The sequence below is a fragment of the Prionailurus viverrinus genome, chromosome F1 (assembly GCF_022837055.1).
Source record: "Prionailurus viverrinus isolate Anna chromosome F1, UM_Priviv_1.0, whole genome shotgun sequence".
NCBI classification, from domain to species: domain Eukaryota; kingdom Metazoa; phylum Chordata; class Mammalia; order Carnivora; family Felidae; genus Prionailurus; species Prionailurus viverrinus.
In genome coordinates, this window is record NC_062577.1 from 23001645 (window position 1) to 23027841 (window position 26197).

General features: G+C 46.1%; 1 protein-coding gene across 7 annotated transcripts in view; it reads left to right on the forward strand.

Moving 5' to 3' along the window:
- Positions 1-25402, forward strand: part of RGS8 (regulator of G protein signaling 8) — a 147269-nt gene extending 121867 nt beyond the window's left edge. For all 7 annotated transcript variants that reach the window (XM_047839745.1, XM_047839744.1, XM_047839746.1 and 4 more), the window contains 4 exons: positions 1097-1198; positions 2248-2312; positions 18961-19127; positions 20354-25402. In XM_047839745.1, the coding sequence (XP_047695701.1) occupies positions 1097-1198; positions 2248-2312; positions 18961-19127; positions 20354-20536 (517 nt within the window). In that variant the 3' untranslated portion in view covers positions 20537-25402. The remainder of the gene's footprint in view (positions 1-1096; positions 1199-2247; positions 2313-18960; positions 19128-20353) is intronic.
- Positions 25403-26197: the final 795 nt, after the last annotated feature.

Consider the following 26197-nt stretch of genomic DNA (forward strand, 5'->3'; position numbering starts at 1 on the left):
GCCACGGTTAAAGGTCCAGGGTCAGTAAACTTACTCTGTCAAGGGACAGAGAGTAAATATTTTGAGTTTTATATAGTCTGTATTGTAACCATCCAACTCTGCCCTCCTGCTTGAAAGCAGCTTTAGACAATATGGAAATGAATGGGTGCTGTCGTGTTCCAGTAAACTTTATTTACACAAACAGGCATCTTGTGGGGCCGTAGTTTGCTGATCTCTGGTTAAAGGTTAAAAGGCACTAATGTTGTAAGTCAGAAAGAGACATTCGCGTAATTTCCCATTGGATTCTCCATAACAGAGAACTTTTAAACGTCTTAGGAAAATAAAAAGTACAAGAATTTTACACATATGTGTTAAAATTGTAAACATGCTGATTGAGATAAGCCAGAATATAAGTAGGAATATGAGAGATGAGTGAAGTCCATGAAAGAACTGAGAAAGGGGTCCTGGTTCTTGACCATTCATTGTAGTCACCTATGGGTGTTGGTCCTTGCTGGTCCGTAGCCATTTATGTATATGTATATATATCCCCCCCCGGTTTTGGGATGAGTGGGGAGAACCTGAGTCAGAATTCATTTGCCTTAAAGCTTCATTTGTGTGCTGAGATTCTGTGGTCTGCACCCCTGTCTTATGCGAACAACTCTCTACCCTCCGTGTGGGTACCACTTCCAAGGCTTTGCAATCAGAAACTGCTGCTGTTGCTCCTTTGCCCTCCTAGTGGGAGAGCAAAATGTGGATTGTTATTTTGTCTTCGCTGTATTTCCTTTCCCTACAGAGAATCCCAATTTAGAAATTCTTCCAAGCTAATGACCTTCATTGACTTACTATCAAGTTGAATGTTAGCTTTGAAAAAGCCTTAAGCCTCTAGGGGGTAGGGTACCTATTACCATTCCAGTAGTCGAGTTAGGGAGTGAGTATATCCCTTGATCTTCTAGGTATCTCTCCTCTTGTTCATGAAATCTTTAGGGACCGCCTGGGGCAGGATGGGGGGTCAGGGGAGGCAGCTGAGGCTCCTGCAGCAGCAGTTCCGGGGGGCCTTTCTAGAGCTGACAGGTACGATCACAACAGTTCCCCGTCCTTCTGCCCTGTGTTGTTGCAGGAACAAAGGGATGAGGACCCGCCTGGGATGCCTGTCTCACAAGTCAGACTCGTGTAGTGATTTCACAGCTATTCTTCCCGACAAACCCAACCGTGCTCTAAAGTGAGTAGTGCGGCCACCTGGCATTCCCAGGGGGCTCACCATGGGGTGCCCACCTCAGGGCTGTAGGACCTGTTCTTCTCTATTGAGTTGTTGACCAGATGAGCCGGGTGACAGTAAATCCCTGCCACTTGGCAGCTTCTTTTATATCCCTAAACTTTCCTTTTCAAAATGCATGATTTAATTCAGAATAGGAACCTTGTTTTTACTTTTTTTTTTAACGTTTCTTTATTTTTGAGAGAAAATGTTTTTGAGAGTGTGAGTCGGGGAGGGGCAGAGAGGGAGGGAGACACAGAATCCGAAGCGGGCTCCAGGCTCCGAGCTGTCAGCACAGTGGGGCTCGAACCCACAAACGAGATTATAACCTCAGCTGAAGTCGGACGCTTAACTGACTGAGCCACCCAGGTGCCACCAGCTCTTTTTACTTTTAAGAGAACCATATTATCCACCACTCTTACGAATCTGTGATGAAGGATACTCCCTGGTTCTACTTAGTTGGCCATCTGAGCTCTTAGTTTGGAAACAAGCACTCAAAAATACTCTAAAAATGTGTTTAGGTTCAGATAATCTGGATTCAGTGCCTGTACTGTGCAAGTACTGTGTTAAATGATGTCCTAGATGTTACCTCCTTTAACCCTTGCGAGGTTCTGGGATGTGCATCATGATACCCATTGCACAGGTGAAGAGATTTATGTCACCGTAAAATATGGAGTCAGGAGCTCAGCCTACCTTTTCTGACTCTAAGGCTGGTTTCTTTCCATGGTTGTCTTGGCATCTTTATATCATGTGCTTACTTAGCTTGGTTTTTTAGACTGAAATCTAATGTACTCAACACACTGAATTCCAGTACTGAGGTTTGCCATCAGTTACTTAAGAATGTACCCATCGACAGTGACAGAACTGTAGGAATCCAGGTGTGGTTCTTCGTCTGTACCCCTTCCTCTCATTGTTCTGATTTGTTTGCCTGAGCAAATCTCAATGGTTGCTGATGGCGGGGCGGGGGTGGGGGGTCATTTCAGAAATATTCAAGAGAGATGTTTCTTCTTTCCTAGGAGACTATCCACAGAAGAAGCCACGAGGTGGGCAGATTCCTTTGACGTGCTTCTCTCCCATAAGTGTAAGTAGAGTCAGGTCTCATTGTGTCGCAGCAAATCACCCGTTTAGCAAAAGATGCACCAAATTCCCACCATGATCCAGGTACTGTACTGGGTGCCCCACACAGCTTAGGTCCCTGCCCTCACAGAGCCTCCTGCTTAGGGAAGTGGATGGATAACAAAACACAGTTTAGGTGTAGTGGGAAGAGGGCCTTCTTTCCTGCATTCTGGGTTGAAAGTATGGTCCCAAGAAGCCTTCATATTTTCAGAAGTTCTGGCAAGAAAGAAGTCAGTTTAGGGAGTTGGAGTGATGGGCTCAGTGGGAATGACCATCTAGTTTCCACCCCAGATCTTGTTTATAAAATTAAATGACCTCCCTCCAAGTCCCTGGAGAGCCTTGGGTTACTCATCCATCAAATGTATATTCTGTGCGTTTTGTTAGTCTCTTGAGTTGGCATAGTTTTGTGTTTTCTTGTTGCTTTTTATTTTGGGGCTTTACTACTCCGGCTGTATCACACTCCTCAGTTTCTGGATGGGTGTGGTTTTTACTAGAACATATTTCTGCTGCCCCTTCTTTTCTGTTTTCCCTTTTCCTCATTTCTCATGCCTTTTGTCCCCCAACAGATACAGACGTAATCATGCATATTTTGGGGTGGGAAGGGTGCTTTGATGCCGGCCAAACTTTCCAGCTCTTGCTTTTTTCTCATCATAAGCAAGTCCAAAATTATCAGGCTTTGAAATTCTACTGGTGGGGTGTCTGGGCAATTTAGTCAGTTAAGCCCCGACTCTTGATCTTGGCTCACATCATGATCTCAGGGTTCAGTTCATGGGTTCGAACCCCTGCTTAGGATTCTTTCTCTCCCTCTCTCTCTTTGCCCCTCCCTCCCCCTGCTCATGTTCTCTCTCTCGCTCTCTCTCAAAATAAATAAATAAAACTTAAAAAACAAAAAAAGAAATCCTAGTGGCAAGAAATACATAGGAGTGGGCGAACAGGGGTGAGGAAGAGAAGAGGGTCTTTTGCAGAGGAAAGGTTTTACCCAGACCTTCAGAGTTCCTTTTATACCCTTCCTGCCAATAGTAGAAATCCTGATTGATCTGGGTACAGAAGGGTAGCTTTTAGCTTAGAGTCTTGTTTCCACTTAATTGGGGAACTTGATTTTTGTAAGAGGAGGTTAAGGGCATTGGCTGATATTCAGACCTATGTTCTTGATTTTGACCCAGCTCAGCTACTAGGTAATTGAGTGGCCTTGATGGAGTCCCCCAATCCTCAGATGTCTTTAGAACTGGTTTTTCTCTCTGCTGGATGGGCTGTTCCCTCTAACTATGCCCCTGATCCTAGTAAACTAGTTAACAAATACTCTTGAACAGATTTTAAAATGAAATGTGAGATCTAAGACTAAGCATATATTGTAGCAAGTAGTTTCGTGAGACACATAGTCATTTGAGTGTTCTGTGGACTACACTCAGGAAGGAAAACAAGCCAGCATAGGTAGAGTGTGTGTGACATGTGGCTGTACCCCAAACAGCCAGCTTCTGTGGTAAATTTGCCAAGGTAATGGCATATGTTCAATAATACTTTGGATTTGGCAGGAAGGCTTGTTTTTATGAGGCTATTTTTTTGACTTGTTTTCTGGAGTCACATTAGGCTAGACAAGTGTCACTATTAATTTACACCTTCTTTCCTGGCTGGATTTACTTCAAGGTCATCTTGAAGTTTGGTTTCTATTTCAGCCTCATAACTGACTCACTTAGTTCAAGTCCCTGAGGCTGTTTCCTCATTCTGAAATGGTGATAGAAACACCTGTATGCTGTCACCTGGGTATGAGAATCTTCACAAGAAGACACCTTTATTGGGGTTTTCTACTTAAAGGTGTTGTGTAAGAATATGGTGGTATTTTTTTTAATGATGCTTATTTATCAAATGCAAAATAAATGTGCCTTAAGAATAAGGTTGCAAATTTGGCTGCCAGTTATTAATGCTGAGCCATTAGAGACAAAGCTTATGGTCATTAAATTAGTGGATGGAATCTTAGGGTATATTTGAACTGCTGCAGTGACAAGACCTGGAGATTAAAAGGTTTACTTTTATTTGTTTTATTCAGTGACTTTTAGAGCTGCAGACACTTGGTTCTCCTTCCATCCTGGATGTATTTGGTTTCCAGGAAGGCAGTTACTCCTTTCTGAGATGGGGATTCCACTAAGGGGCCACCACATTGCTTCTTTGTCAAGGCACAACAGAAATAGGTTGTTTTGGACTTGGAGGTTCTGTGATCCTTCCTGGAGTCTGATGTTCTGTTTTGATTTCTGTTTAGCATAGAAATAAAAAGCCAATGAGCGAACATCTTTGAGAAGAAAGAGGCCTGTATTCACAGGTCACTGGCAGAATTTCCATAGCCTTCTCCCTGTGAAGGCTAGGGAGGAGTTGGAGCCCAGGTTACCTTGAAGGGTGTTGACAACTTTCTTAAAGTCTAATTAATTTGGGTTAATGCTGTGACTCAATTAGGGCTGATTAAGCTTTTCCAAAGGGATTGCATGTGTGCTGGTCCCTCAGGAGGGACAGTGGTTGATCAGAGGTGTGCAGGGCTTTCAATTAAGATAGCAAAATGTCCTAAAAAGTAAAGAAAGGAGAATCACGAATGAGCTCCGGAAACAATGTGCTTTAGTCTAGAACCCACCCCCCTGGTAATCCTCTGTATGTAGGCAACTGTCCTCCCTGAGTTTTCTATTTCAGATAATTCTTTTTTTCCCCCATTCTCAGTTTATAGAGCATCTTTACCTTCCCTACTCTGCTTGAGTGTTTTGGGCACTCATTTATTTCAATAAAGGTGTACTAAGTGTTCATTATGTTTGAAGTCTGTGCTAAGCAGTTGGTTGGGGGTGGACAGGACAGGACCTCCCTGGTGGAGAATGCAGCCTTCTGAGACATGGACATAAGAAATAATAGTGTGCTGGGGCGCCTGGGTGGCGCAGTCGGTTAAGCGTCCGACTTCAGCCAGGTCACGATCTCGCGGTCCGTGAGTTCGAGCCCCGCGTCAGGCTCTGGGCTGATGGCTCAGAGCCTGGAGCCTGTTTCCGATTCTGTGTCTCCCTCTCTCTCTGCCCCTCCCCCGTTCATGCTCTGTCTCTCTCTGTCCCAAAAATAAATAAAAAAAAAAAAAAAGAAATAATAGTGTGCTGACTACAGGCTAGGGAGTTTCAAGATTTCAGATAGAATCCTGATATTGGGTGTTCCTCTTAAATTCCATTTTGTCAGTATTAGAAGTCCTTACTGACCTGGCAGCAGCGGGTCTGTTTTTAGTTTAGAGCATTGTTTGCACTTAATTGGAGAATATGCTTCTGCACAATTAAGTTAAGAACATTAGCTGGTAGTCAGACCTGTGTCCGAATGATTTTAACCCGGTTCTGCTTCTAAATAGCTGGGCAGCCTTGATGGAGTCCCTCAATCTCTTGGAAAATCTGGTTCTTCATCTCTACAATGAAGGATCTGGAATACGGTGTTTCAGAGACTGGATCCAGGACTACCATCTTGTTCTAGGATGCTGTCTGTAGCAATCCTGGAGACTAAGCCATAACCAAACACCTACGGCAGGTGGTTTGAGTCAGCGCTGCCTGCAGGGTTACGTAAAGCTGCTTCAAAGCTGAAATTGTTCAGGCAACCAAATGAGGGGCTGAAGCACCTGGGTTACGAAAGCTTCCCACCTCGACAGGGTCCCACCATGTAGGGAGCTCTTCTCAGGCTCAAACCTCAGGAAAAGAAGAAAGAAACTTCATTTTTTAAACTTTAGAAAGAGAAAAATCTGGAAAGAAAATATTTGAACCAGTTTGATTTCCAATCACATTTACTTACAAGTGCAGGACCAAGCTGAAGAGATACCATGGAGGTCTGGGGGACAGCCACTTGCTGAGGGCTTCTTTTTTTTCCCCCAACTAACAAATGAAAAATGAAATTGCTGGTGACTTGATCAGCCAAAGAAAGATTTCTAATGTGGGTTAATTTGGCGTCTTTTTCCTGCTCATCCAGGGACAGTTAGACTTGGTGTCTGTGAGCTGTGCTCCTTACACTGCCCTGGAGGGTTTGTGTGTATGCATGTGTGTGTGCATGTACATGTACACATCGAGAAGACTTCCTGCCTCTGCACCTCATACCCAGGACAGCAAAGACTCCCAGTTTGTGGGAGAATTCTTTTCTGATGGGTTACGGGAGAGTAGGTACAAAATTGTGTGCTTTGATTTCCTCCTGATGTTCGTGTCCAACTTTTAGTGGGACCTTCAGTCCTGAACTCTGATTCAGTTCAAACTCTGAATCTTCCTCCTTCCTTTCTTCCTTCCTTCCTCCCTCCTTCCTTTGTGTGTGTGTGTGTGTGTGTGTGTGTGTGTGTGTGTGTATGTGTGTGTGTGTTTTCACATAAAAGTTGGATTCATTCCAGTTTTAAGAGGAAAGTGTAGACAGGGTTTCTTCCCCTTTCTCTCACTCACTTTTTTTAGCCTGATCCTATACCTGGATGACAGAACACCTCACCCTGGGCATCCATTTGGTCCTTGGCTTTGTTGCATTGTTTGCCCAGAGCATGGAGGGTCTGTGCTGACCTGTCCCCACCAGGCCCAGGGAATGTCAGGCGAGTGGAATAGTATAATTGAAAGCTCTTTTGCATTCACAGAGTTAGTATCCACCTCTAAGAAAAGGAGACCAATAAATAAGGAAGCTGTTGGTTTTTAAAAATTGGCCTCTTTGGGATAATGATTGAGATATAGAAAAATATAATGACTTGATCTGGTCACACAGCAACCAAGCAGAAAACCCAAAACAAACAACAACGTTAAGATTACGAGCTAATGAAATTCCTTAATTATTCATCCAAATGGTCATTAACTTTAGAATGTACAGTTTAAGTATCAGGTTTCCATTCATTGCATAGCCCTCCCCACATCCTTCTCCAAGCCAAAAAATTCTGGAATAGTGTTACTCAAAGTGTGATCCAAAGAAAGCAGCCCCAGCAGCTGCTGGGTACTTGTAAGAAGTGAAAATTCTGGGGTTTGGTCTCAGACCGACGGAGGCAGAATCTCTAGGGGTGGGACTCAGTAATTTGTTTTTCCTCAAGCCCTCCAGTAATATTTATGCCCACTAAATCTTGAGAAACACTCTAAAACATAAGTACATAAAGCGATGAATCTGGAGCATCTTGGTGACACAGGTGGCCTGTGCTTTCCAAGAAACACACTGAAGACTGTGTTACAGCCTTCCAAAGTTCTAAGGCAGCACAACCCTTTGATGGTATGATGCTACCTATGCAGCGGGTATGGTGGACGGTGTTTGCCGTAAATAATCAAAGATGGCAAGTGTGTTTTCTGGATAAACTGAGGCTAAGGGTTAGAAAGAGGTATGTGAAGGAGACATGGATGGAAAGAAGTTTCTCTTCCTCTTTGCCAACCTCTCTACATTGTTATGATCTTTACTTGCACCCAGGAATGTGGGTGCATTTAGCCTTTATAGAAGGAGTGCCAGGAATAGATAAGGTAACTATTCAAAGTCTGCTGGAAAAGGTTTGAATGAAAAGCAATTGGATGGGCCTCCAACATCCATTCTGTCGCTTACTGGCTCTGTGACCTTGGGCAAATTACACAACTTCTCTAAACCTCGCTTTCCTCATCTGTAAAAGGGGAATGATAAGCCTTGCCTTGCATAGTTGTTTGAGATTTAAATGTGGCTATGGTTGTGAAATGCTAAGTATGACAACATGACGTAGAAGGGCTCCACAAAAGAGAACTCTTTTAATTATTTTTGTTATAACACAACATTAAATTCATCGAGGAAACGGATTTCATGCTTTCTGTATGCTAGAAATGGCATCAGCTTCTTTCCATGGGCAGCTGGGGGTTGAACATGAGGGTTGGGTGGGGACTGTATTAGAATCGTCAGGGGGGGTGCTTATTCATATTCCATAATACCTCACCCCCTTCGTGTCATGAGCTTTTGGTATCCTTTCCTCATCCCTTCCCAATTTCCCTTCAGTGTATGTGAGAGAATCCCCCCTGGGGATGTAGTTTTTAACAACCCAGCAGGCGAATCTGATGTGGTCCCTCTTTGAGACTCCCTGCAGTGTTCCTGTATCAAACTAATTAGATAAATATTCCTGGACATTTAATTTTGGGAACCTTTTAGGTGATGGACTGGTGTACCTGGAGCTTTATAACACTTCCCTTGTATTAAAGGAGTCATTTGTGAATGCTTTTACCCATTAGGGACATTTTTCTTTGTTTCCCTTTCAATAGAAAACTCCTTGCTAATTTCTTATACTGGTTGTGGATACAGGCCCTAGCTTGGTTTTTGTCGTTGTTGTTACTTGACCTAGCTTGTGCTTGATAAAATAGAAAAGAACATTGGAATAGGAGTTGTAAGACCCAGGCTGTCCTTAGGCTTCTGCTACCACATCCTAGGAATAAGAAACCATCCAACCTTAGAGCCTCACCATTTCTTTGTGTCCAATGTAGGCCTTAATCTCTCATGTCCTTTCTGGCTCGAAGAGTCTAACACCTGTCAAATCCTACTACTGTTATAACATACCATTTTGCTATACGTACACTAACAAAGTGAAGATCATTGAAGAAAATTATGTTAATCACAAGGCTGAAGTATAATTAGCATGCCAGTTGCTTGCCAATAAATGTCAGTAACTGGAAATAGTTTGTCCTCTAAATAATCTCTTTACCTAAACCTTGCTAAGCCCCAGTTATTTGTTTAAAAACCTTTATTTTATAGATAACACAAAAGAAAGACTTTGATCCTAATGCTGTTCTCATCACAGATTTCAAAGGAGTGAACTCAGTTCTGCATCAAAGAGATTTTTGACTTCACCATTAGTATATGCATCCTGGATTTTATAAATAAATTTGCCTTTCTTATCCTCTGACATTGAAACCCATTCACCAGTTTATTTTTTCGTATTGATCAGGGATGCAAGAGAACTCTGGTGTCTGGGACAGCACTTTGGTAAACAGAGAGGTACCCCTAAAATATTTCTTGCGATCTTGTGTTTTTCGAAGCCTGGGAACTGAGCTGGGCTCCAGCCCACCCCATGCCAGCTGAATCAGGGCTCCTGGACGTCGAACTATTACCTAAGCCACCCTCCCCGCTGCACCAGCTGTACCGCTCATTCATAGTGACCCAGTTTCAGTTCTTATGTAAGCACCCTGCATCACAGAACTAAGAGGAAGATGCCGGCAGCAGGCAGCACGTGTGGCCACGGGTATGTTCTTGGAGATTCTGTGCATGCCCAGGGGGATGCCAAGATTCTGCTGAGTGTTCCAGGAATTCTGGACACGAGCCTCTCCCTTCCTGCACTAGATAGAGACTAATTTCAAAAAGATGTGTAATGTTCATAGAGCCTTGACTTCTTAGAATGTCATACAGAGAAAACCAAAGTGAAATAAAAAAAAATGAAATTAAAAAAAAAAAAGACAGACCCTTTTGTTTCTCTCTCCTCTTCCTGAACTATTCACCACCCACCACCTTTAAGTTACCAGGTTTGTCTTGGGGCATTAGGCATGTTTATTCTGTATGATGGCACCCTAAGCCCCAAAATACAGGCTTCATGGTCACTAACTCGCATGGAGCACTCCCTGAGTGTCGGGCCCTGCGTGTCCTAACTCCCTTCACCCCCAAAGCTCCATGGAGCAGGTACTGTTAGGATCTGCATTTCACAGATGAGGGAACTGAGGCACAGAGAGGTTAAGCATAGTGCCCAAGGTCACACCTAGCTAGTGTGTGTCAGAGCCAGGGCACAATCCCAGGCAGAATGGCTCCAGGGATCAGAAAGTAGTCACTCTTTCCTTCTACTTGGGATCTGTGGGGACTCAGAAACTCCAGGACCTGGGTATCTGGGAGGGAGCAGGGTCTGGCATGCACAGGGCCCCAGGCTGGAGAGCACAGCTCATGCAAAGCAGGTCATGCTGAGAGATGCCCGTAAATGCTCATGAGCCTTTCAGAGATAAACTGGCATCCTTCATTCTAACCAACTGCAGTTTATGGAGAAGCAGAAGGGAAGGAGAGGGTCCTGGTGGAAAGAAGGAAGGGGGAAGAGGGGGGGAGGGGCAACAAGGGACAGAGGACAGAAGAAAAGGGAGAGACGCTGGGAAAAGATGCTGAAGAGTCAGGCGAGGACCAGACAGAGAGTTTGCCGGGATGAGGTGGGAGGGGATGGAAGGAGGAAGAAAGGATGTAGCTGACGAGGAGGAATGGCTCTGGCTCTGGTCCCATCCCGTTCCTTTGCTGGGTCCCAGAAGCGGGAAAGGTGGGCCAGGTGGTCTGTACACAAAGCCCACTCCCGCCATCTGCTCTGGGAGGGGGAGGGGCCCCCACCCCTTCTCACATCCATTGTTCCCAGGTGAAGTTTTTCTTTGCACAGTGACCCTCACCCCTGCCTCCAGAGCCAGCCCTGGGAATATGGAGGGTGGTGAGAGATCGGGGTGGAGAGGGGTGGGGGAGCAGAGGAGGAGGGCTGTGGGCAGGCACAGTCTGTGCAGAGCTTTGTGAGCTTTTTCTTTACCACAATCTGTTCTCTAGACGCTACTGCTTCTCAGGTCTGGACCCTCCCCATCTCTCCTCAAGCTCTTCTTTTGAAATCCCTGACAAATTTTAAGAGCCATATTTTGCTTTGGTTCCCCTCCCACTGTGTCTGAAACCAGCCCTGGAAATGCAGATGACCGCATTTTTGGGTTGAGGCTGCCTGAAAGCGCTCAGCATCTTTACAAGGTCACTCAGCCATGCTTTGTTACAGTGTCCCCAGGCCACCGTTGGGGAATGTGCCAGTCTGCTCTATGTGACGCTGCTGTGTCTCGGGAAGGATGCTCAGGGAGGTGCTGCGGGAAAAAGAGAGTTTAGGCCTCCATTGTCACCATAGATAAGGTGATGGCAGGTGTCCTCCTGTGGGAGAATCTCCAGCTCTGTAAGCTAGGTGTCACATTTGCCCCACTGTGATGTACTTTCAGTGTGACAGCTTGATTTGGGGTTATTGTCCATCCCTCCTTTGAAGGAAGAGATGACATGAGGTTCTCCGGCGATCACGAGAGGAGACACAAGCAGAGGGGGCTCTGAAGTCACACAGATGTGTGTGAACCCACTGTCCCCTGTTACTGGCCATGTGACTCCAAACATTGAACCCAAACTCTCCAAGTCTCACTTTCCCTCTTTGTGAGACAAACTCCCATCCGAGCTAACATTTACTGACTGCTTGTAATGAGCGTTGGGCACTTTTACGTGGATTGCCTCATTCAGTTCTCAGAACAATCCAGTGCAGTAAGTCCCAGCATTATTCCCATTTTACAGATGAGATGATGTGGGCTTCAAGATGTGAGGACACTTTCTGAGGTCGCACAGATTCGGACCCAGACGGGCTCTCTGACTCCAGAACCTCTGCCTTGATAATAGGGTTGGTGTGAAGATTGAGTGAGTTGACATATGTAGATTGGACAATGCAGAACTGGTTCGGGGTAAATCCTCAGTGCATTGTGGTGATGATGTTGCTGAGGAGGAGGACAGAAAACAATCAGCTAAGAGCTGTGTCTGGTGCAGGCCTGACTTGCAAAGGGATCGCAGAGCAGACTCTTCCCCAGGGAGAGTTAATAAGATCCAACCCCTCACTTTACAGATGAAGATGCTGAGACCCAGGGAAGTCGAATGTGTTGTCCAAGGTCATAGAGCTAATTATGGGCCTGACTCTGATCAGAAGGGATGCTCCCAACTGGGACAGTGGTGCTCCCATCCCAGGTGGGACCAGAAAGGTTCTGTAGGCTGCCTCAGTGAAGCTGACAGGAAGTCATGAGCTGGGTATGAGTTTGCCATACATTTACTTCAAATCCCCATTCCTCCTGAGTCCGTCTCCATGGCTTCTAATGTAATCCAGTGCCCATCCTTGTCTCTAGGTTGTTCTTCTACCCAAGATACAACTCTGCCTTCCACAGGGACTCTTTCGATTTCTCCCCATCTCATCTATTGCCATCATTCCTGGAAACCTCACCATCCATGGAGTTACTCATGGCCCCCTTGTCTTGGGCTCAGATAGCACTCCCTCCATTCCCCACCCCACCCCCACCAATTGCTGGTGCAGGCATCGTTTGGGCCCCACCGTGATCCAGAGCTGGAGACTGGACTCCTGACTCACATAAGAACACCTGCTTTATAATTTGGTATCCATGCCACTTATTAATCATGTGACCTCAGGCAAGTTATTTAACTTCTCTCAGCTTCACTTACTTCTCTACAAATGGCAATAATATGAGGACCTATGCTATAAGTAGGCCAGAGGTACCTAAAGCATTTAATGCAGTGCCTGGCCCAAAGTGCTCGATCAGTGCCTGCGGTGGTTGTTTTCAAGATTCCTCCTCTAACTTCAACTTTTTTTAAACCTCCTGTTTATCCTTCTCCCCTTTTCCTATGTCCCAATGTTTAGATCCTAAATCCTGATGTTCTCTGGGTTTAAGCTTCCTTTACCAACCTGGACCTGATGGTCCTTTCTTTGACTGAGAGGCACAACTCCAAACTAAAAGTTCTTGCTTCCTTCTTGGTGCATCGTAACCTTGTCCAGGAACTAGAACCTAGGCCTTTACAAGTGTTTGCCTGTTTCTTATCATGTTCCTATTCATTTTTCCAAAGTAGCTGTTGTCAACCCTTCCCAAACCCCTACCACACACACTGGACTTATAATTATTCAATTAATTATCTTAAATTATTGCTCACTATCTGTGACCCTAGACTAGCTTTTGAGTTCTGTGAGGTGATGACTTCATTGATTTACTCATGTCGTATCCTGCAAACCTAGCATATGGAGGCAGACCACCTTCACGGGGACTTCACCGCAAATTAACGAAGATCAAGGCTGTTCAAACTTACGTATCTCAGATATGTCCCTTCCCTGACCAATTCTTTCCGTCTTCATCCACCCTACTTTCTTTTACTCTACTTCTGATTTTATTTTATTTTATTAAAAAAAAATTTTTTTTTCAACATTTATTTATTTTTGGGACAGAGAGAGACAGAGCATGAACGGGGGAGGGGCAGAGAGAGAGGGAGACACAGAATTGGAAACAGGCTCCAGGCTCTGAGCCATCAGCCCAGAGCCTGACGCGGGGCTCGAACTCACGGACCACGAGATCATGACCTGGCTGAAGTCGGATGCTTAACCGACTGCGCCACCCAGGCGCCCCTCTACTTCTGATTTTAAGGAGCACAAGTTCTTCTACTTCTTCTGGGTCCCCCTCCTTCTCCAGAATTTTCCTTCACCAGATACATTCTTTTGTTTCTTTAATCTTTTATCTTCCCGTGCTCTTTTCCTTCTGCCTGCAATACATCTGGAAAGATCTTGCTTTGGAGTCATAGGGACCTGGTAGGGAAACTTGGCTTTTCTTGCCAGCTGTGTAACTGGGACATTGCTTCGACTTCTGCAAGTAAGCCTTATGTCTTCATTTGGAAAATGAGAGTGCTACTATCTATGGATCAGCATTGTTGTGAAAATAAATTGAGCTAGTGTTTGCAAAATCTCCAGCAAAAAGTATGGCATATAGTAAATAGATAAAACTCCCTGCCCCAAATCCCAAATAAATACATCAAAATAAAACCCTACCATCCCTAGGTCCCACCACCTTCTCCTGCTAAAGTCAGACAGGAACTCCTTCCTTCATTTTCTGGCACCCAAACTAGAAACTTCCTGGTATCCACACGCAGCCCTCTTCTCTCCATCATAATTCTGTTCTCAGGCTTACTTCTCTACCTTCCTAGGGGTAACATTTTATCAGTTAAACTCTTCCCTTTAATTTCAACTCCTCCTATTCAACCAGTCTTTTCTGATTAGATCCACATCAAACATACTCAAGACTAACAAAACAAAAAACAAAAACACAGAAAACCGCATTTTTTCCTGACCTCCTGTTTCCTTCTAGTAAAGCTATCTGATCTTTCTACTCCCCTTCTTGCAAGAGACATCTGAGTTCACTGTTTTCTGCTTCCTCTCCTCTCATTCACCACCACGTTCACCACAGTGTGCCCAGGATCCCCGTTACACCACTAAAGCTGCTCCCTCCCATGGTTGCTGAATCTCACCACCGAATCCAACAGCCACATCTCAGCCCATAGCTAGCTTGACCTCTGGGTAGTGCTGGACACGTGGCTGCTTCCTCCTCCTTGAAACGTTCGCTTCCCTGGCTTTTTGCAGTGCTGTGTTATCCTTCTATCTCTCAGGCTCTTTCACAGACCTCTTGATGTATCTTATGAGTGGGCTCAATAATTGTTTACATTATTTTTTTAATGTTTTTTTATTTGGAGAGCAGGGGAGGGGCAGAGAGAGAGAGAGAGAGAGAGAGCGAGCGAGAAGGAGAGAGACAGAGAAAATCCCCACAGACTCTGTGCTGTCAGTACAGAACCCAACTCCGGGCTTGAACTCCCGAACCATGAGATCATGACCTGGGCCAAAATCAACAGTCGGACGCTTAACGGACTGAGCCACCCAGGCACCCCAATAATTGTTAACATTATTATTATTGTTGCTGTTATTATTATTATCGTTATTAAACCCTAATCTTCTTGAACTATTTCTAATTACTCGAACACTCTTAATTCTAGGCCTTCACTTGTGTGGGTCCCCCTTCCTGCCAGACTCTTCTCCACCTTCTCTTCCCTTCTTTCACTTAGCTTCTGGCTCTTCAACTTCACATCTCAGCTTAGAAGCTTCTCCCTCCTGCACATCTTGCCTTTCCTCCTTAGGTCTGGCTCAGGCACCCCTTCTGGGTACTTTCCCAGCAACGTCTGCTTTCCCTGTCATACCACTCTTCATGTATACTGTAATTACCAAATTATGTTTTCTTGGCTCAAATAGCCTCTCACTGTAAGTTCTGAGGGCTTCGTTGTGCCTATTTTTTAGCCCCTGGCAGAATGCCTGGGTCCCATAATGGGTGTGTGCGAATGAGTGAATGGATGGGTGGAGGTGGCATTATTGCTGTGTTGGATTGGGAATTAGTATACCTTATATTTTTAATGCTACATAGTATTACCTGTGTGAACTCTGTCAAGCCCCTCCTCCAAGCTTCTTGCTCTATACAATTGAGAAAAGTTCAGCAATATTCCTGAGGGCACTTTGCAGGTGCTCTCTCTTTTTTAATCTGCACAAAGGCCCAACACAGTTGAGACTTTGATGAAAGGAGATAATGTCTGCATCTTGTCTAGCATGGATGGTTTCCCGAGCAGGGTTCTCTTCACCAATGCCATCGGTGAAGGCAGAAAGGTAATGTTCTTTCTTTATCTGTAACTTGATTCAGGTTGCTCGCAAGCGCTTGTTTTTGTTCAATGGAAAATAACACGAAATCTAACATTAACAGCAAACTTTCAGCTTTGCCATTCAAGGTATTTATTTAGTCTCTTCTGATTTAAAAACAACAGGCTTGTCCAAGTAACTCTTCCAAGTCACTTTGAATTTACTCTTTTAATGTTTTTTTTTAATGTTTATTTATTTTTGAGAGGGGGGGGGTGGTGGGGGGGAGTAAGGCAGAGAGAGAGGGAGACACAAAATCCAAAGCAGGCTCTAGGCTCTGAGCTGTCAGCACGGAGCCCAATGCGGGGCTCGAACTCATGAGCCGTGAGATCATGACCTGAGTTGAAGGTCAGGTGGTTAACCGACTGAGCCACCCAGGCGCCCCTGAATTTACTGTTTTAGATCAATGCAGTGTTTTAGCATTCTCTCCCTGCCCTTTCCTTCCCACGCCCTGCCCACAGTGGAAAAGCCGGAGAAGGCCTTTGGCCTGTGGTCTTTATGTCCTCCTTGCATCCACTGATAGTGTCCATCCACTGCTTAGAGACCACCTTGCTGAGCCAGCTCTGCCTTGGCTCTCATGGGCACTGAATCTCCTTGGAGGCTTCCACAGCTCCAAATGGTATTCTACCCCGCCTCTGCCTCTAGCCCCTGCTACAGGTGCCTCTTCTGCAAGCAATGGCAATCTCCTGGCAGGCAGGCAGGCTAGCTCTCAGGTCTGAGTTCCTCAGAGCCTGTGGAAACTTCTGGATTACCTTCGTAAGAACTTGGAGGAGACAAGGTATGGAAAAAAGAGCATCCACAAGGGTTTTTATGGGCAGGGATTTTATGACCTGTTTTCTGATGTAAGTGTTTTGTGCATTAGTAGTTTATAAAAGAAATCATTGAATGAGTGATTCTCTAGCCATCTCTCTGCCTAATCATTGCCACGTTAGTGTTTCATGCTGTCTTTGATTCTCATTTTATCTTGGATTTCTACTCCCTCTTCAAGGTTTTAAACCCAATGTAGGAATGAGGGTGAGTGGGGCTCTGAGCCAACTTCTCATAGGAGTCTAACCCATGTTACCCCCCTCTTCCTTCCCTGGAACAGGAGCAATTTTATTTACATCCTCCCTGATGGAAAACAACCTTACATCATATTCTGCTTTCTCCATACTCCTTGTCTTAGAGGACCATATGTCTTGTCTTAAGGTGACCGTATGTCCTGGTTTTTGCCTGTGGTGGTCATGGTTTATGCCCATTCTCTCTGTGTAATTAATAGGCATGCCCCTCTTCGCTCTCAAAAACGTCCTGGCTTAGATGGTAAATTTCATGGCTACTCTGCTTTTGATAAACATGTGAAACTCAGGCCTCCAAACTTAGATTTCTTTTTGATTTAAAGCTTGGCTTTGGGAATTGCATCAAAACCCTTTTCTACCCCAATTTCCTGCCCCTTGCAAGTAAAGACTTGGTTTTTATGACTGTTGTTCTAATGAGGGAATTATAACATCTATTTTTTTAATGTATGTTTATTTATTTTTGAGAGAGAGAGAGAACACAAGTGGGAGAGGGGCAGAGAGAGAGGGAGATACAGAATCTGAGGCCTGGGAAGGCTCCAGGCTCTGAGCTGTTAGCACAGAGCCTGATGCAGGGCTCAAACTCATGAACCTGGAGGTTATGGCCCGAGCTGAAATCAGGTGCTCATCTGATGGAGCCACCCAGGTGCCCCATAACATCCATTTTAAAGACAAAGATACCCAATAACTTTAATTAGGAGAAATGAAAATGTTTCACAAAAGAAAAAACAAACATTTAAATATGGCAACAGCATGGTGCCACCAATCCATGATCCTGGGCAACACATTGTCCTGGTGCACATTGGTGGGCCTCAGATACTCAGGTGATTCCATCCCTTAGAATTAAGAACTGTTAACGTATTGTCCTTTTGACAAATTTTAGAAAAGAAAGAAAACATTGTAGCCAGAGTCTTTTTTTTTTCTTTTGATTAGAGAGAGAGAGAGAGTGGGAGAGGGGCAGAGGGAGAGAGAGTGAGAATCCCAAGCAGGCTCCACACCCAGTGCAAAGTCTGACTCAGGGCTTGATCTCGCAATGGTAAGATCATAACCTGAGCTGAAATCAAGAGTCAGACGCTTAACCAACTGAGCCACCCAGGTGCCCTCAGAGTCATTTTTAACCAATTCAGTCACTTTATTCTAGGCTATGTCTGTCCATCCCCTGAGGACAGTTGGTAGAAAGCTGTAGCTCTTATTTGAATAGTGAAGAGTATGTTGAGGGTTAAGATAATTCATAAAATATATTTTAATATAAAAACATTAGCTGAGTATATAGGCAAGCAATGAATGTTGTTTTCCAAATCTATGTGGTAATCTTATTCTGCTCATCTTATTCTGATTAGAATCAGAGCACGTTGCTCTGTTTTGGCAACATGCATGACATTGATTTTATTTTATTTTATTTATTTTTTAAATGTTTTTATTTATTTTTGAGACAGAGACAGAGTATGAGCAGGGGAGGGGCAGAGAGACAGGGAGACACAGAATCTGAAGCAGGCTCCAGGCTCTGAGCTGTCAGCACAGAGCCCGATGCAGGGCTCAAACTCACGGACTGTGAGATCAGACCTGAGCTGAAGTTGGACACTCAACCGACTGAGCCACCCAGGCACCCCGCATGACATTGATTTTAAAAAATGAAAAGGTGTGTTCATCATTAAGTCATTGGGAGAAAATTATAGTTAATCTTAATTAAAACACTTAATTTGGTAAGCAGGATCTTTTAAAATAAAGTATCCATGGGATGAACCATTAAAACATGGGGCCTCAAAAGGTTTTAAAAGAGGCTGGGAATCTTTTGCAGGCAATAGAATGGCTTCAGCGACTGAATTTCAGTAGGGTGTTTACTTTCAGAAGTTCTTCTGGTAGTAGTGAAGGATTTGCCCTGAGGCATTCACACCCTCCCATAGTTTGTCTTGTAAAAGATTGTTTTTTTAGGGTGGTTGACTTGGATTAGGGTTCAGAATGCATTACGAATATCACTTTGGCCTCATTAGACTCAGGGGACAGCTGACTCTGCATTAGGGGACAGACAGTGACCACTGAGGGCTGATGAGCAGTGACCAGGGTTTCCCACAGTCATTATTACTGTGGCTTCCTAAACATTTCTCCCTAATATCACTCTGATCCTTGAGTAGGAAGCAGAGCCTGCCTCCGGGGATACCGGTGTGTTTAAGAGGTAGAGTCTCCAAGAGGATGTGGAGGAGCAGTGGAGGTTGGACAATCAGGGCCAGTCTCACATTATTACTACCTTTCTCTCTTTCATCTACAGTCCATGAGCTTATGCCTCTTCCTATCTCTCTTCCTTTTCACCTTCCCCACACCCACAGATGGGGTGGCCGCCTTCCGCGCCTTTTTGAAGACCGAGTTCAGCGAGGAGAACCTAGAATTCTGGCTGGCCTGTGAGGAGTTCAAGAAGACCAGATCAACTGCAAAACTGGTCTCCAAGGCCCATAGGATCTTTGAGGAGTTTGTGGATGTGCAGGCTCCGAGGGAGGTGTGTTGGCGGTGGTGAGAGTCTTGTAAGACCTCTATCCATGGCTCCTGGCTCACATCTCTCTCTTGGCGGGGGTTTGAGCCAGTCTTGTTGGGGACTGTCTTCTGAACTGAGCCTCGCTGCTCTGATGGCTCTTAATGAAAAGAGGATCACTTCTAAAGTGCACAGCCCAGGGCTTCTAAAGAGGGGCTCTATTAGGAGTGCTTTAGTTGTCTTTCAAACATGTGCCTGCAAGACCTGTGTTTCTATAGGGATTCTGTAAGGATAGATGCCATTGAATCCATGTTAGTTTTCCTAGTAGAAGGCAGCACAGGTTAATGGGATGAGCATCCCCTTTGGAATCTTATTCCAGTCTCAGCTCTACCAGTTAGAAGCTGTGTGGTCTTATCCGAGTTATCTAGTCTCTCTGACTCCCATTTGCCCCAAAGTGAAAGTGTACCTTTCAAGACTACTCTGAGTATTAGGGATAAAGCACCTCGTCAACATCTGTCACTGCCTATTAATGGGTCATTACAGTCATTTATATTATTTTATAATAAGTTAGCATTTATAGTAATAAAATGAATCTCTATATATGGCTGTGCTGAGTTATAAAACAGAACTTTACTTGGGAGGATTTTATAGAAACAAAATGTTTGCTGTCTACAAGTTTTGGTGTGCTATATACCTAGGAGTCTTCAATTATTCTTTGACTTGGGAGGTAGGAGGTCTTTGGCCAGTGCCCAGGATGCTGTAGACCCTTTAAAATGCTGCTTAGAACAGAGATGTCCATTCTAACCATAATCTCTCCTCTTGGGGCATTTGTTTCTTTAGTGGTTAAGAACAAACAAGAGGGCAAGCTTCCTTTAGGGAATCCACATTAATACTTACCTTCAGTGTCACTCTTTGCTTGACATCATGAAGACCCCTGGATTAGGAGTTAAGTGATTTGGGATTTTGCCTTGGCTCTGTTACTAACTTTCCATACTGCTTTAGAGTAGCCTTTTAGTATCTCTTTTCTTCAGTGTCCTTATCTGTAAATTTAGACAAAAAATGTCTGGTTTTCAGGCCTCACAGGATTCTTGCTGGGATTAAAAGGGATAACCTCCATGAAAACAGTTTGAAAAGCATGACTAAGCTTACATATATAAGATACTGTCATTAGTAATTATTACATAGCTAGGAGAAGTTGCCAGGCACCTTGGCCCTTGAGGGCCTGTGACCATGCTCTCTGTTTGTGTCTCCAGGTAAACATAGACTTCCAGACCCGAGAAGCCACGAGGAAGAACATGCAAGAGCCATCCCTGACTTGCTTTGACCAAGCGCAGGGAAAAGTACACAGCCTCATGGAGAAAGACTCTTATCCCAGGTTCCTGAGGTCCAAAATGTACTTAGATTTGCTGTCCCAAAGCCAGAGGAGGCTCAGTTAGACCTCAGATGGGGACTCTTGGAGATCACTGGCTTCCCCCCTCCCCTTGCTGCCAAGACCATATTCTAATGTGAAATGTCATAGGTGTTCAAAAAGCAATGGTGTTTAGTTTGGGAGCCTGGGGGATGAGGAGTGGATGAAGGGCCATTCCAAAGTAAGATCCAGTCACCAGAGCTCGGACTCTATCCCATTAACCCATGTTTGTGTTTTGGTTAGCGGTAGCACCTTGCTGCTGTTACCCTCCTTCTGGGTCAGCAACTTGCCCTTCACAATGCCTTGGGTCATTTCCGCTGAGAAGGCAGATTTCCTATGCTGGGCTAATGTGTAAATAATGCAAATGCAATTCCCACCACTTCCACACCCTCCTCAGTTAGGATTCCTGGCTCTAACTTGTACTATACCCCTGTGAGGAATAGCTAGAAGACTCCGGCTCACCTAGGTGATTTGCTGTCACAATGTAGTGGCCAGTGCTAGTGTAGGAGAGAGGTTTGTGGGGAATCCCAGGTTTCTAATGCTGTCATTGACAGGTGGCCTCTGGGAGAAGCGGCAAACTCCATGGAGCTGGCTATTTCTTCCATTTCCATTAGACCAGTGTGAAAAGCTGTCATCACTGCCCATCTTAGCCTAGGAAATTCACAAGACATTTTTACCCTCACAATTCCATGAAGGGTCTTGGAAGATCTCTTATATGATTTCTGATGTGGCATCTGCTTTTAAGAAAGATACAGCTTGCAGATCATCCTTGATTCTACCAAGAAGTATTCCAGAAGTCAAATGACCAGGGAACATAGCTCCAGTAGACTTTTGTGCAATGGGGCGCCATATAACCTCTCTGTTGCTTAATGTATTCTCCGCCGTCACCTCCCTGTGGCATCACACATCACTGATCTCTTAGAATGACAGACAGCTTGGCAAAGGGAGGTGAATTCCCATAGCATGGACAGCTTTCATGGTGCCTAATACTTTCCTTGTCTCTCCCTGTCCCCCCTTCCATGCAGGTCATGTAATTATGATGGGGGAGAATGGGAACTTAGGCTGTAACTCTTCAGCTTGCTTCCTGGGAGCATGCTTTCTTAGAAAGGTCTCTCTCATGAGGGCCATCTTGGCTATTCAGCAACTTCCTTCTTGATCTCTGACCTTTTGGGATTGAACATGGAACAGGAGGTGAGGCTAAGATCACTGTGAACATCTGGCTGTGGAGAATCTTCCTAAAATGCTTTCATGGTACCCTGAGGCTCCTTTTGGAAATGTGTCAGGATACTCTTCCTTGGAGGGTGAGCATAAAGCACCCTAGCTTCCTGAGAGAAAAGTGGACTTCGGCACAAATTTGCAGTGCCAGGGATATGAATCCTCAGCAGAGAGACCGGAAAGTGGAAGAGGAGTCTGGAAGAGGCTGGTCTCCAGGTGGACCAAATCGTAGAGAATATGGTGGAGTTACTATTGGGATAATTCACAGCCGGTGGATTTGGAGTCATTGCAGATCTCCACAACTTTCAGCTTGACTAAATGAAATAGCTGCGATTAGGCGTAAGCTCTGGAGTGCAGGCGATTGAGAACTGGGCTGAAGCATTCTCCTTTTGTGGGGTGATGGGCCTCTTTAGGTACACAGGATTCTAGTGTTTGCATTCCTGTCCAGTAACTTTGTGAATTTCTTCCTTCCTTGGCTGCAGCTAGACAAGTTCAAGAAGGCTCTTGAGTCCCACTGGTGTTAGGGTCCATTGCTCCGCCATGACACGTTGTATCTGTAAGTGAGGGCTGGTGAGTCTGTCTGAACCATCAAGGAGAGAACACATACCTCTTAGCCCTCACACCGAAGCACTCTGTGAAATCTCATGTTCAAGAACTCCGATGCCTCAAATAGGTGTTGTTAGTTAGATCAGGTAGTGTTCCCCTGCTCCCACTGGTAAAAAACCATTCTTAGCTAAAGCTGCCAGAATTAATTTAATGATCAAATTCTTGAACAGGGTATTTTAAACATTGTTTACATATGAAATGTACATCTGCTGCCAACTCTACTGTCGAATATGAGGTGCATGTAAATTGGAACCGCACAGTTATGGAAAAATGAAATGTTTCAGAGGGGCCTTTTTACCACTTCCACTATCCCCAGGAGAAGTCTGAACAAGACTGTTGTGCAGTGGCCTCACTTGAGGCCTAGAGTTCTTGCCAACCATTGGTGGAATGAAGGCTGCAGATGGTGGTGTCATGGCCCCCAGTGACTTCCTCCCACGATGGGGAGGCGTGAAGGACCAAGCTTGGGTATCCTGAATTTTGCCGCTATGTGAGCGTATGTGGGCATGTGTCTGTGTGTAGAGGAATGTGATGGCTATATTTATGGTACTCCCGTGGAGTGTCTGCGTGCGTGTGTGTGTGTGTGAGACCATTGTGAGCATGAGTCCAGGACACCACAGAGACCATCTTCCCATGGGGTAGAGCTGTCCTCACACCCTTTCTGTCCTGCTTCCCACAAAAGGCACAGAGCTCTCTGCTCTGATGCCTATGTTCAGGCACTTAGGTCATGCCAACCCAGATTTTGGTCTGTGACGAAACAAAGAGAAATGTTTACAACATCTAGAGCAATATCAAAGCATACCTCATCCATGACCGTCCATGTCTCCCGGTCCTGCCCTCTTGCCCGTCTCCTCTTCCACAAGCCCTCATCTGCCTCGCTAGGTGGGCCTCTGCAGGTGCCACTTCTTCCATTTAAGGTCTTCCTTTTGTCCTCGTGCCAGGCTTGTGCTGTGGACTGCCTTCTGGGCTTGAGGCTTGCTCTGGGCCTGGGACCTCTGAAGACCCAGGGCAAGCCAGGGCAGGAGGCCAGGCAGAGCTGTGATCTTTAGGACTGCTCTCCACCCCCAAGTGGCCTTTTGGCCCCACTTGCGCGTCAACCTGTTTTTAGGCTAGGTGTAAGATTTCCCATTGCCTTTGGCAAACCAAATAGACCATAATCAGTAACAACCATTCATAGCCCCAGGGCACCTTTGGGGTGAGGAAGGATCCTCTGAGCATGCCCAGGCTCACCCAGAAAGCCTGTTACAAGTGCTCATTCCCAGGTTGCACACCCAGAGATGCTGATCCAAAAGACCTGGGTTTTCAGACCCAGAAAACTGCATTTTTAGTAAGTCCCCATAGACCATGCTTTGAAAAAAGATGTTCTAAGACAGTGGCTCCCACCATTGGCTGCTCATTGGAATCACCTGTAGAGTTTTGAAATCTAAATGTCCAGGTCCCACCCCAGAACAGCTTGGGGCCACGACCCAAGACATCAGCAGTTTTCAGAGCTCCCCAGGTGATTCTACGTGCAGGTGAGGTGAGGAAGCACTGGCCTGAGGAGTGAGGATGTGCAGGGCTGAGCTTATGCAAACGTGTGGCCAAGAGGGCTGGAGCAAGCCAAGATGCAATCAGTCACAACACCCGGAACCCACCAGCCCTGAGCTTGATTCGGGGAGGCTGTCTCTGTGCTGTCTCAGTCTGATTCACTCCTTTGAGATCAAAACGTTCCAGCTGCATGCAGTGTTTGGCAGCGGGTGTTGCCGATGGTGGGGAGCTCTGGAGGGTATTTGATTAAGAGAGGTTTTCCCACTCATCCTGAGCCTCATTCGCAGTGCTTCCTCCAAGCTTGCCTCCTGGGCTGCTCCCTCGTCTGTTTGCTCTCATGCACTCTGTGTTTGGCCGTCTGCATTCGGTTGTGCCTCTGTATCCAAGGCCATGGGATGACGTGGTAGTTGAAACTCAGGTAGCAGGGGAAAGGGTGTGTCGGGGTAATAATAGCGGAAGCACGACAACTTCCAGGTTTCTCATCGGAGGGTCACCCACCCCAGGAATATGCTCTTTGGAGCTTTCTTTTCCAAGGCCACAGTGGGGCTTCAGTGCCTGCTGTTAGCCCTCACGATCGCCTCTTTGGTCTCAGGCTGGGTGGGCAGATGAAAGTTCCTAGTTGATTTTATTCTCTGGTGCTCCCCCTCCCCGCCCGCCCCAGAACTTGCTGCTCTGAATAAACCAAAGCTGTGAAACGGTGTTCTGCCCCGGGCGGCAGGCCCAGCCTCCGGGAGCGGGGGCCGGGGTGTGCACGTGCCCCAGGGCCCTGGACTGTGAGGGAAAGACACGAATCCATTGTGTTGAGAGCTGGGGGAGGGGGCGTGGGAAGAGACTGAAGAGGAAGGAACAGGGTGGGAAAGACGAATGGCTGAGGTGCCGGCTGCCTCTCCATGAAGCAGAAGGGAGAGGTGAAAGTGGCACAGGCAGAGGCAGAGATGGTCCCCATCGACACGAGCGCCCAGAACCATCCTGACCGTGTCCGTGCCTACTTCCACGCAAAGCAGAGGAATCTGATTTTCCACCTGACACTGTCCTTCAGTGCGCCAAGCGTCAGCCCTCATTAAATATGCGTCTCTCCAGGTCAGAAGCCGGAGAGGTGGCAAAAGTCACCCCTGCCTTTGAGAACCTGTGCCACTTGGCCTGAGATCGTGGAGGAAGAAGCCAAGAGCAGAAATGTCTTCCTGTCCCTGTGGCCTCTCGGGACCGCCCAGGGATGCCGTGGACCAAGATGGGAGGCTGCGGGACGGGGCCACTGGCCTTCCCAGGGTTGGGGGCCAGGCCCGCTCGAGAAACTGCTCCCTTGTGGATCGTTACTCCCTTTGGACCCTTCGGCCGCCTTCCGTGTGCCGCGTGCGGGGAAAGGTGGCCAGCGGCTTGCGCTCCAGCCGCGGGAGCCCTAGCTGAGTCACGCGCGGCGTGCACCACAGATCCGTAGCCGCCCAGCTGCCATGTAAACCGCTTGGCTGACGGAGTCCTCATTGAGTTGTCTCATTACTGTGCAAAGTGGGATAATGTCATTCACCTTTACTATAAACAAGGCTGTGAGAACATAATAAACACACCCTGAACACGCTGCCCTTCGCTCTCTGCCCACGTTTCTGGCCAGCTGACTCTTTATGAGGAGACGCTTCGCACAACACACGGGCTCCCCCAGGGGGGCACGTGGCCTCCCCAGGCAGGGGCTGGCAGGGGGCGGCCATCAGGAAAAGCAGCCGTGTGGGTGGGGAGTGGTTTGGGACAGTGTGGGGGGTGGAGGGTGACTTTAGGTGACGAGGGTGGCTTCGGAACCGTAAAGTGCTACACAAATACGAGGTTTTTATTAGCACCACCTACCGCTTGAAATGCAGGGAGAGACAAGGCTGAGGGATGGTGTATGTATTTGTTCAGCTGGAGCAGTCTGAAAATGGAGGGGGTTGATCTTGCTCATGACTGCGGCGCACTTCATACGGTCGGCGTGTCCCTGAAAAGTGTGCTTTAGTCATCAAGCACACTGGTCTCTGGTGATCGGGTCCGTGGAGGGGACCAAAGGAGAAGAGGGTGCAGTGTCTGCTTGTAAAAGCTCATTTTGCAGGTGTGGGGAAAAACTAGAGATACACGAAATGTTAATAATCCAGATCATTAAAATGCACCAGAGAAGGTCTGTCTAAAGGAAAGCGGGTGTTTCTTCACAGGTGGAATGCTTTGGGTTAACTGAAAAAGCCTTTTGTCATGCAAACCATCACTCCCAAAATCCAGTGTTGAGGACTGGGCTTTGAGGGGTAGCAGCCTGGGCAGGACAGGGACCTGCTGCTGGGGAGGGTGTGTGATTGGTTCCTCTCTTTCCAGCTATGCCCCTTACCCTTAT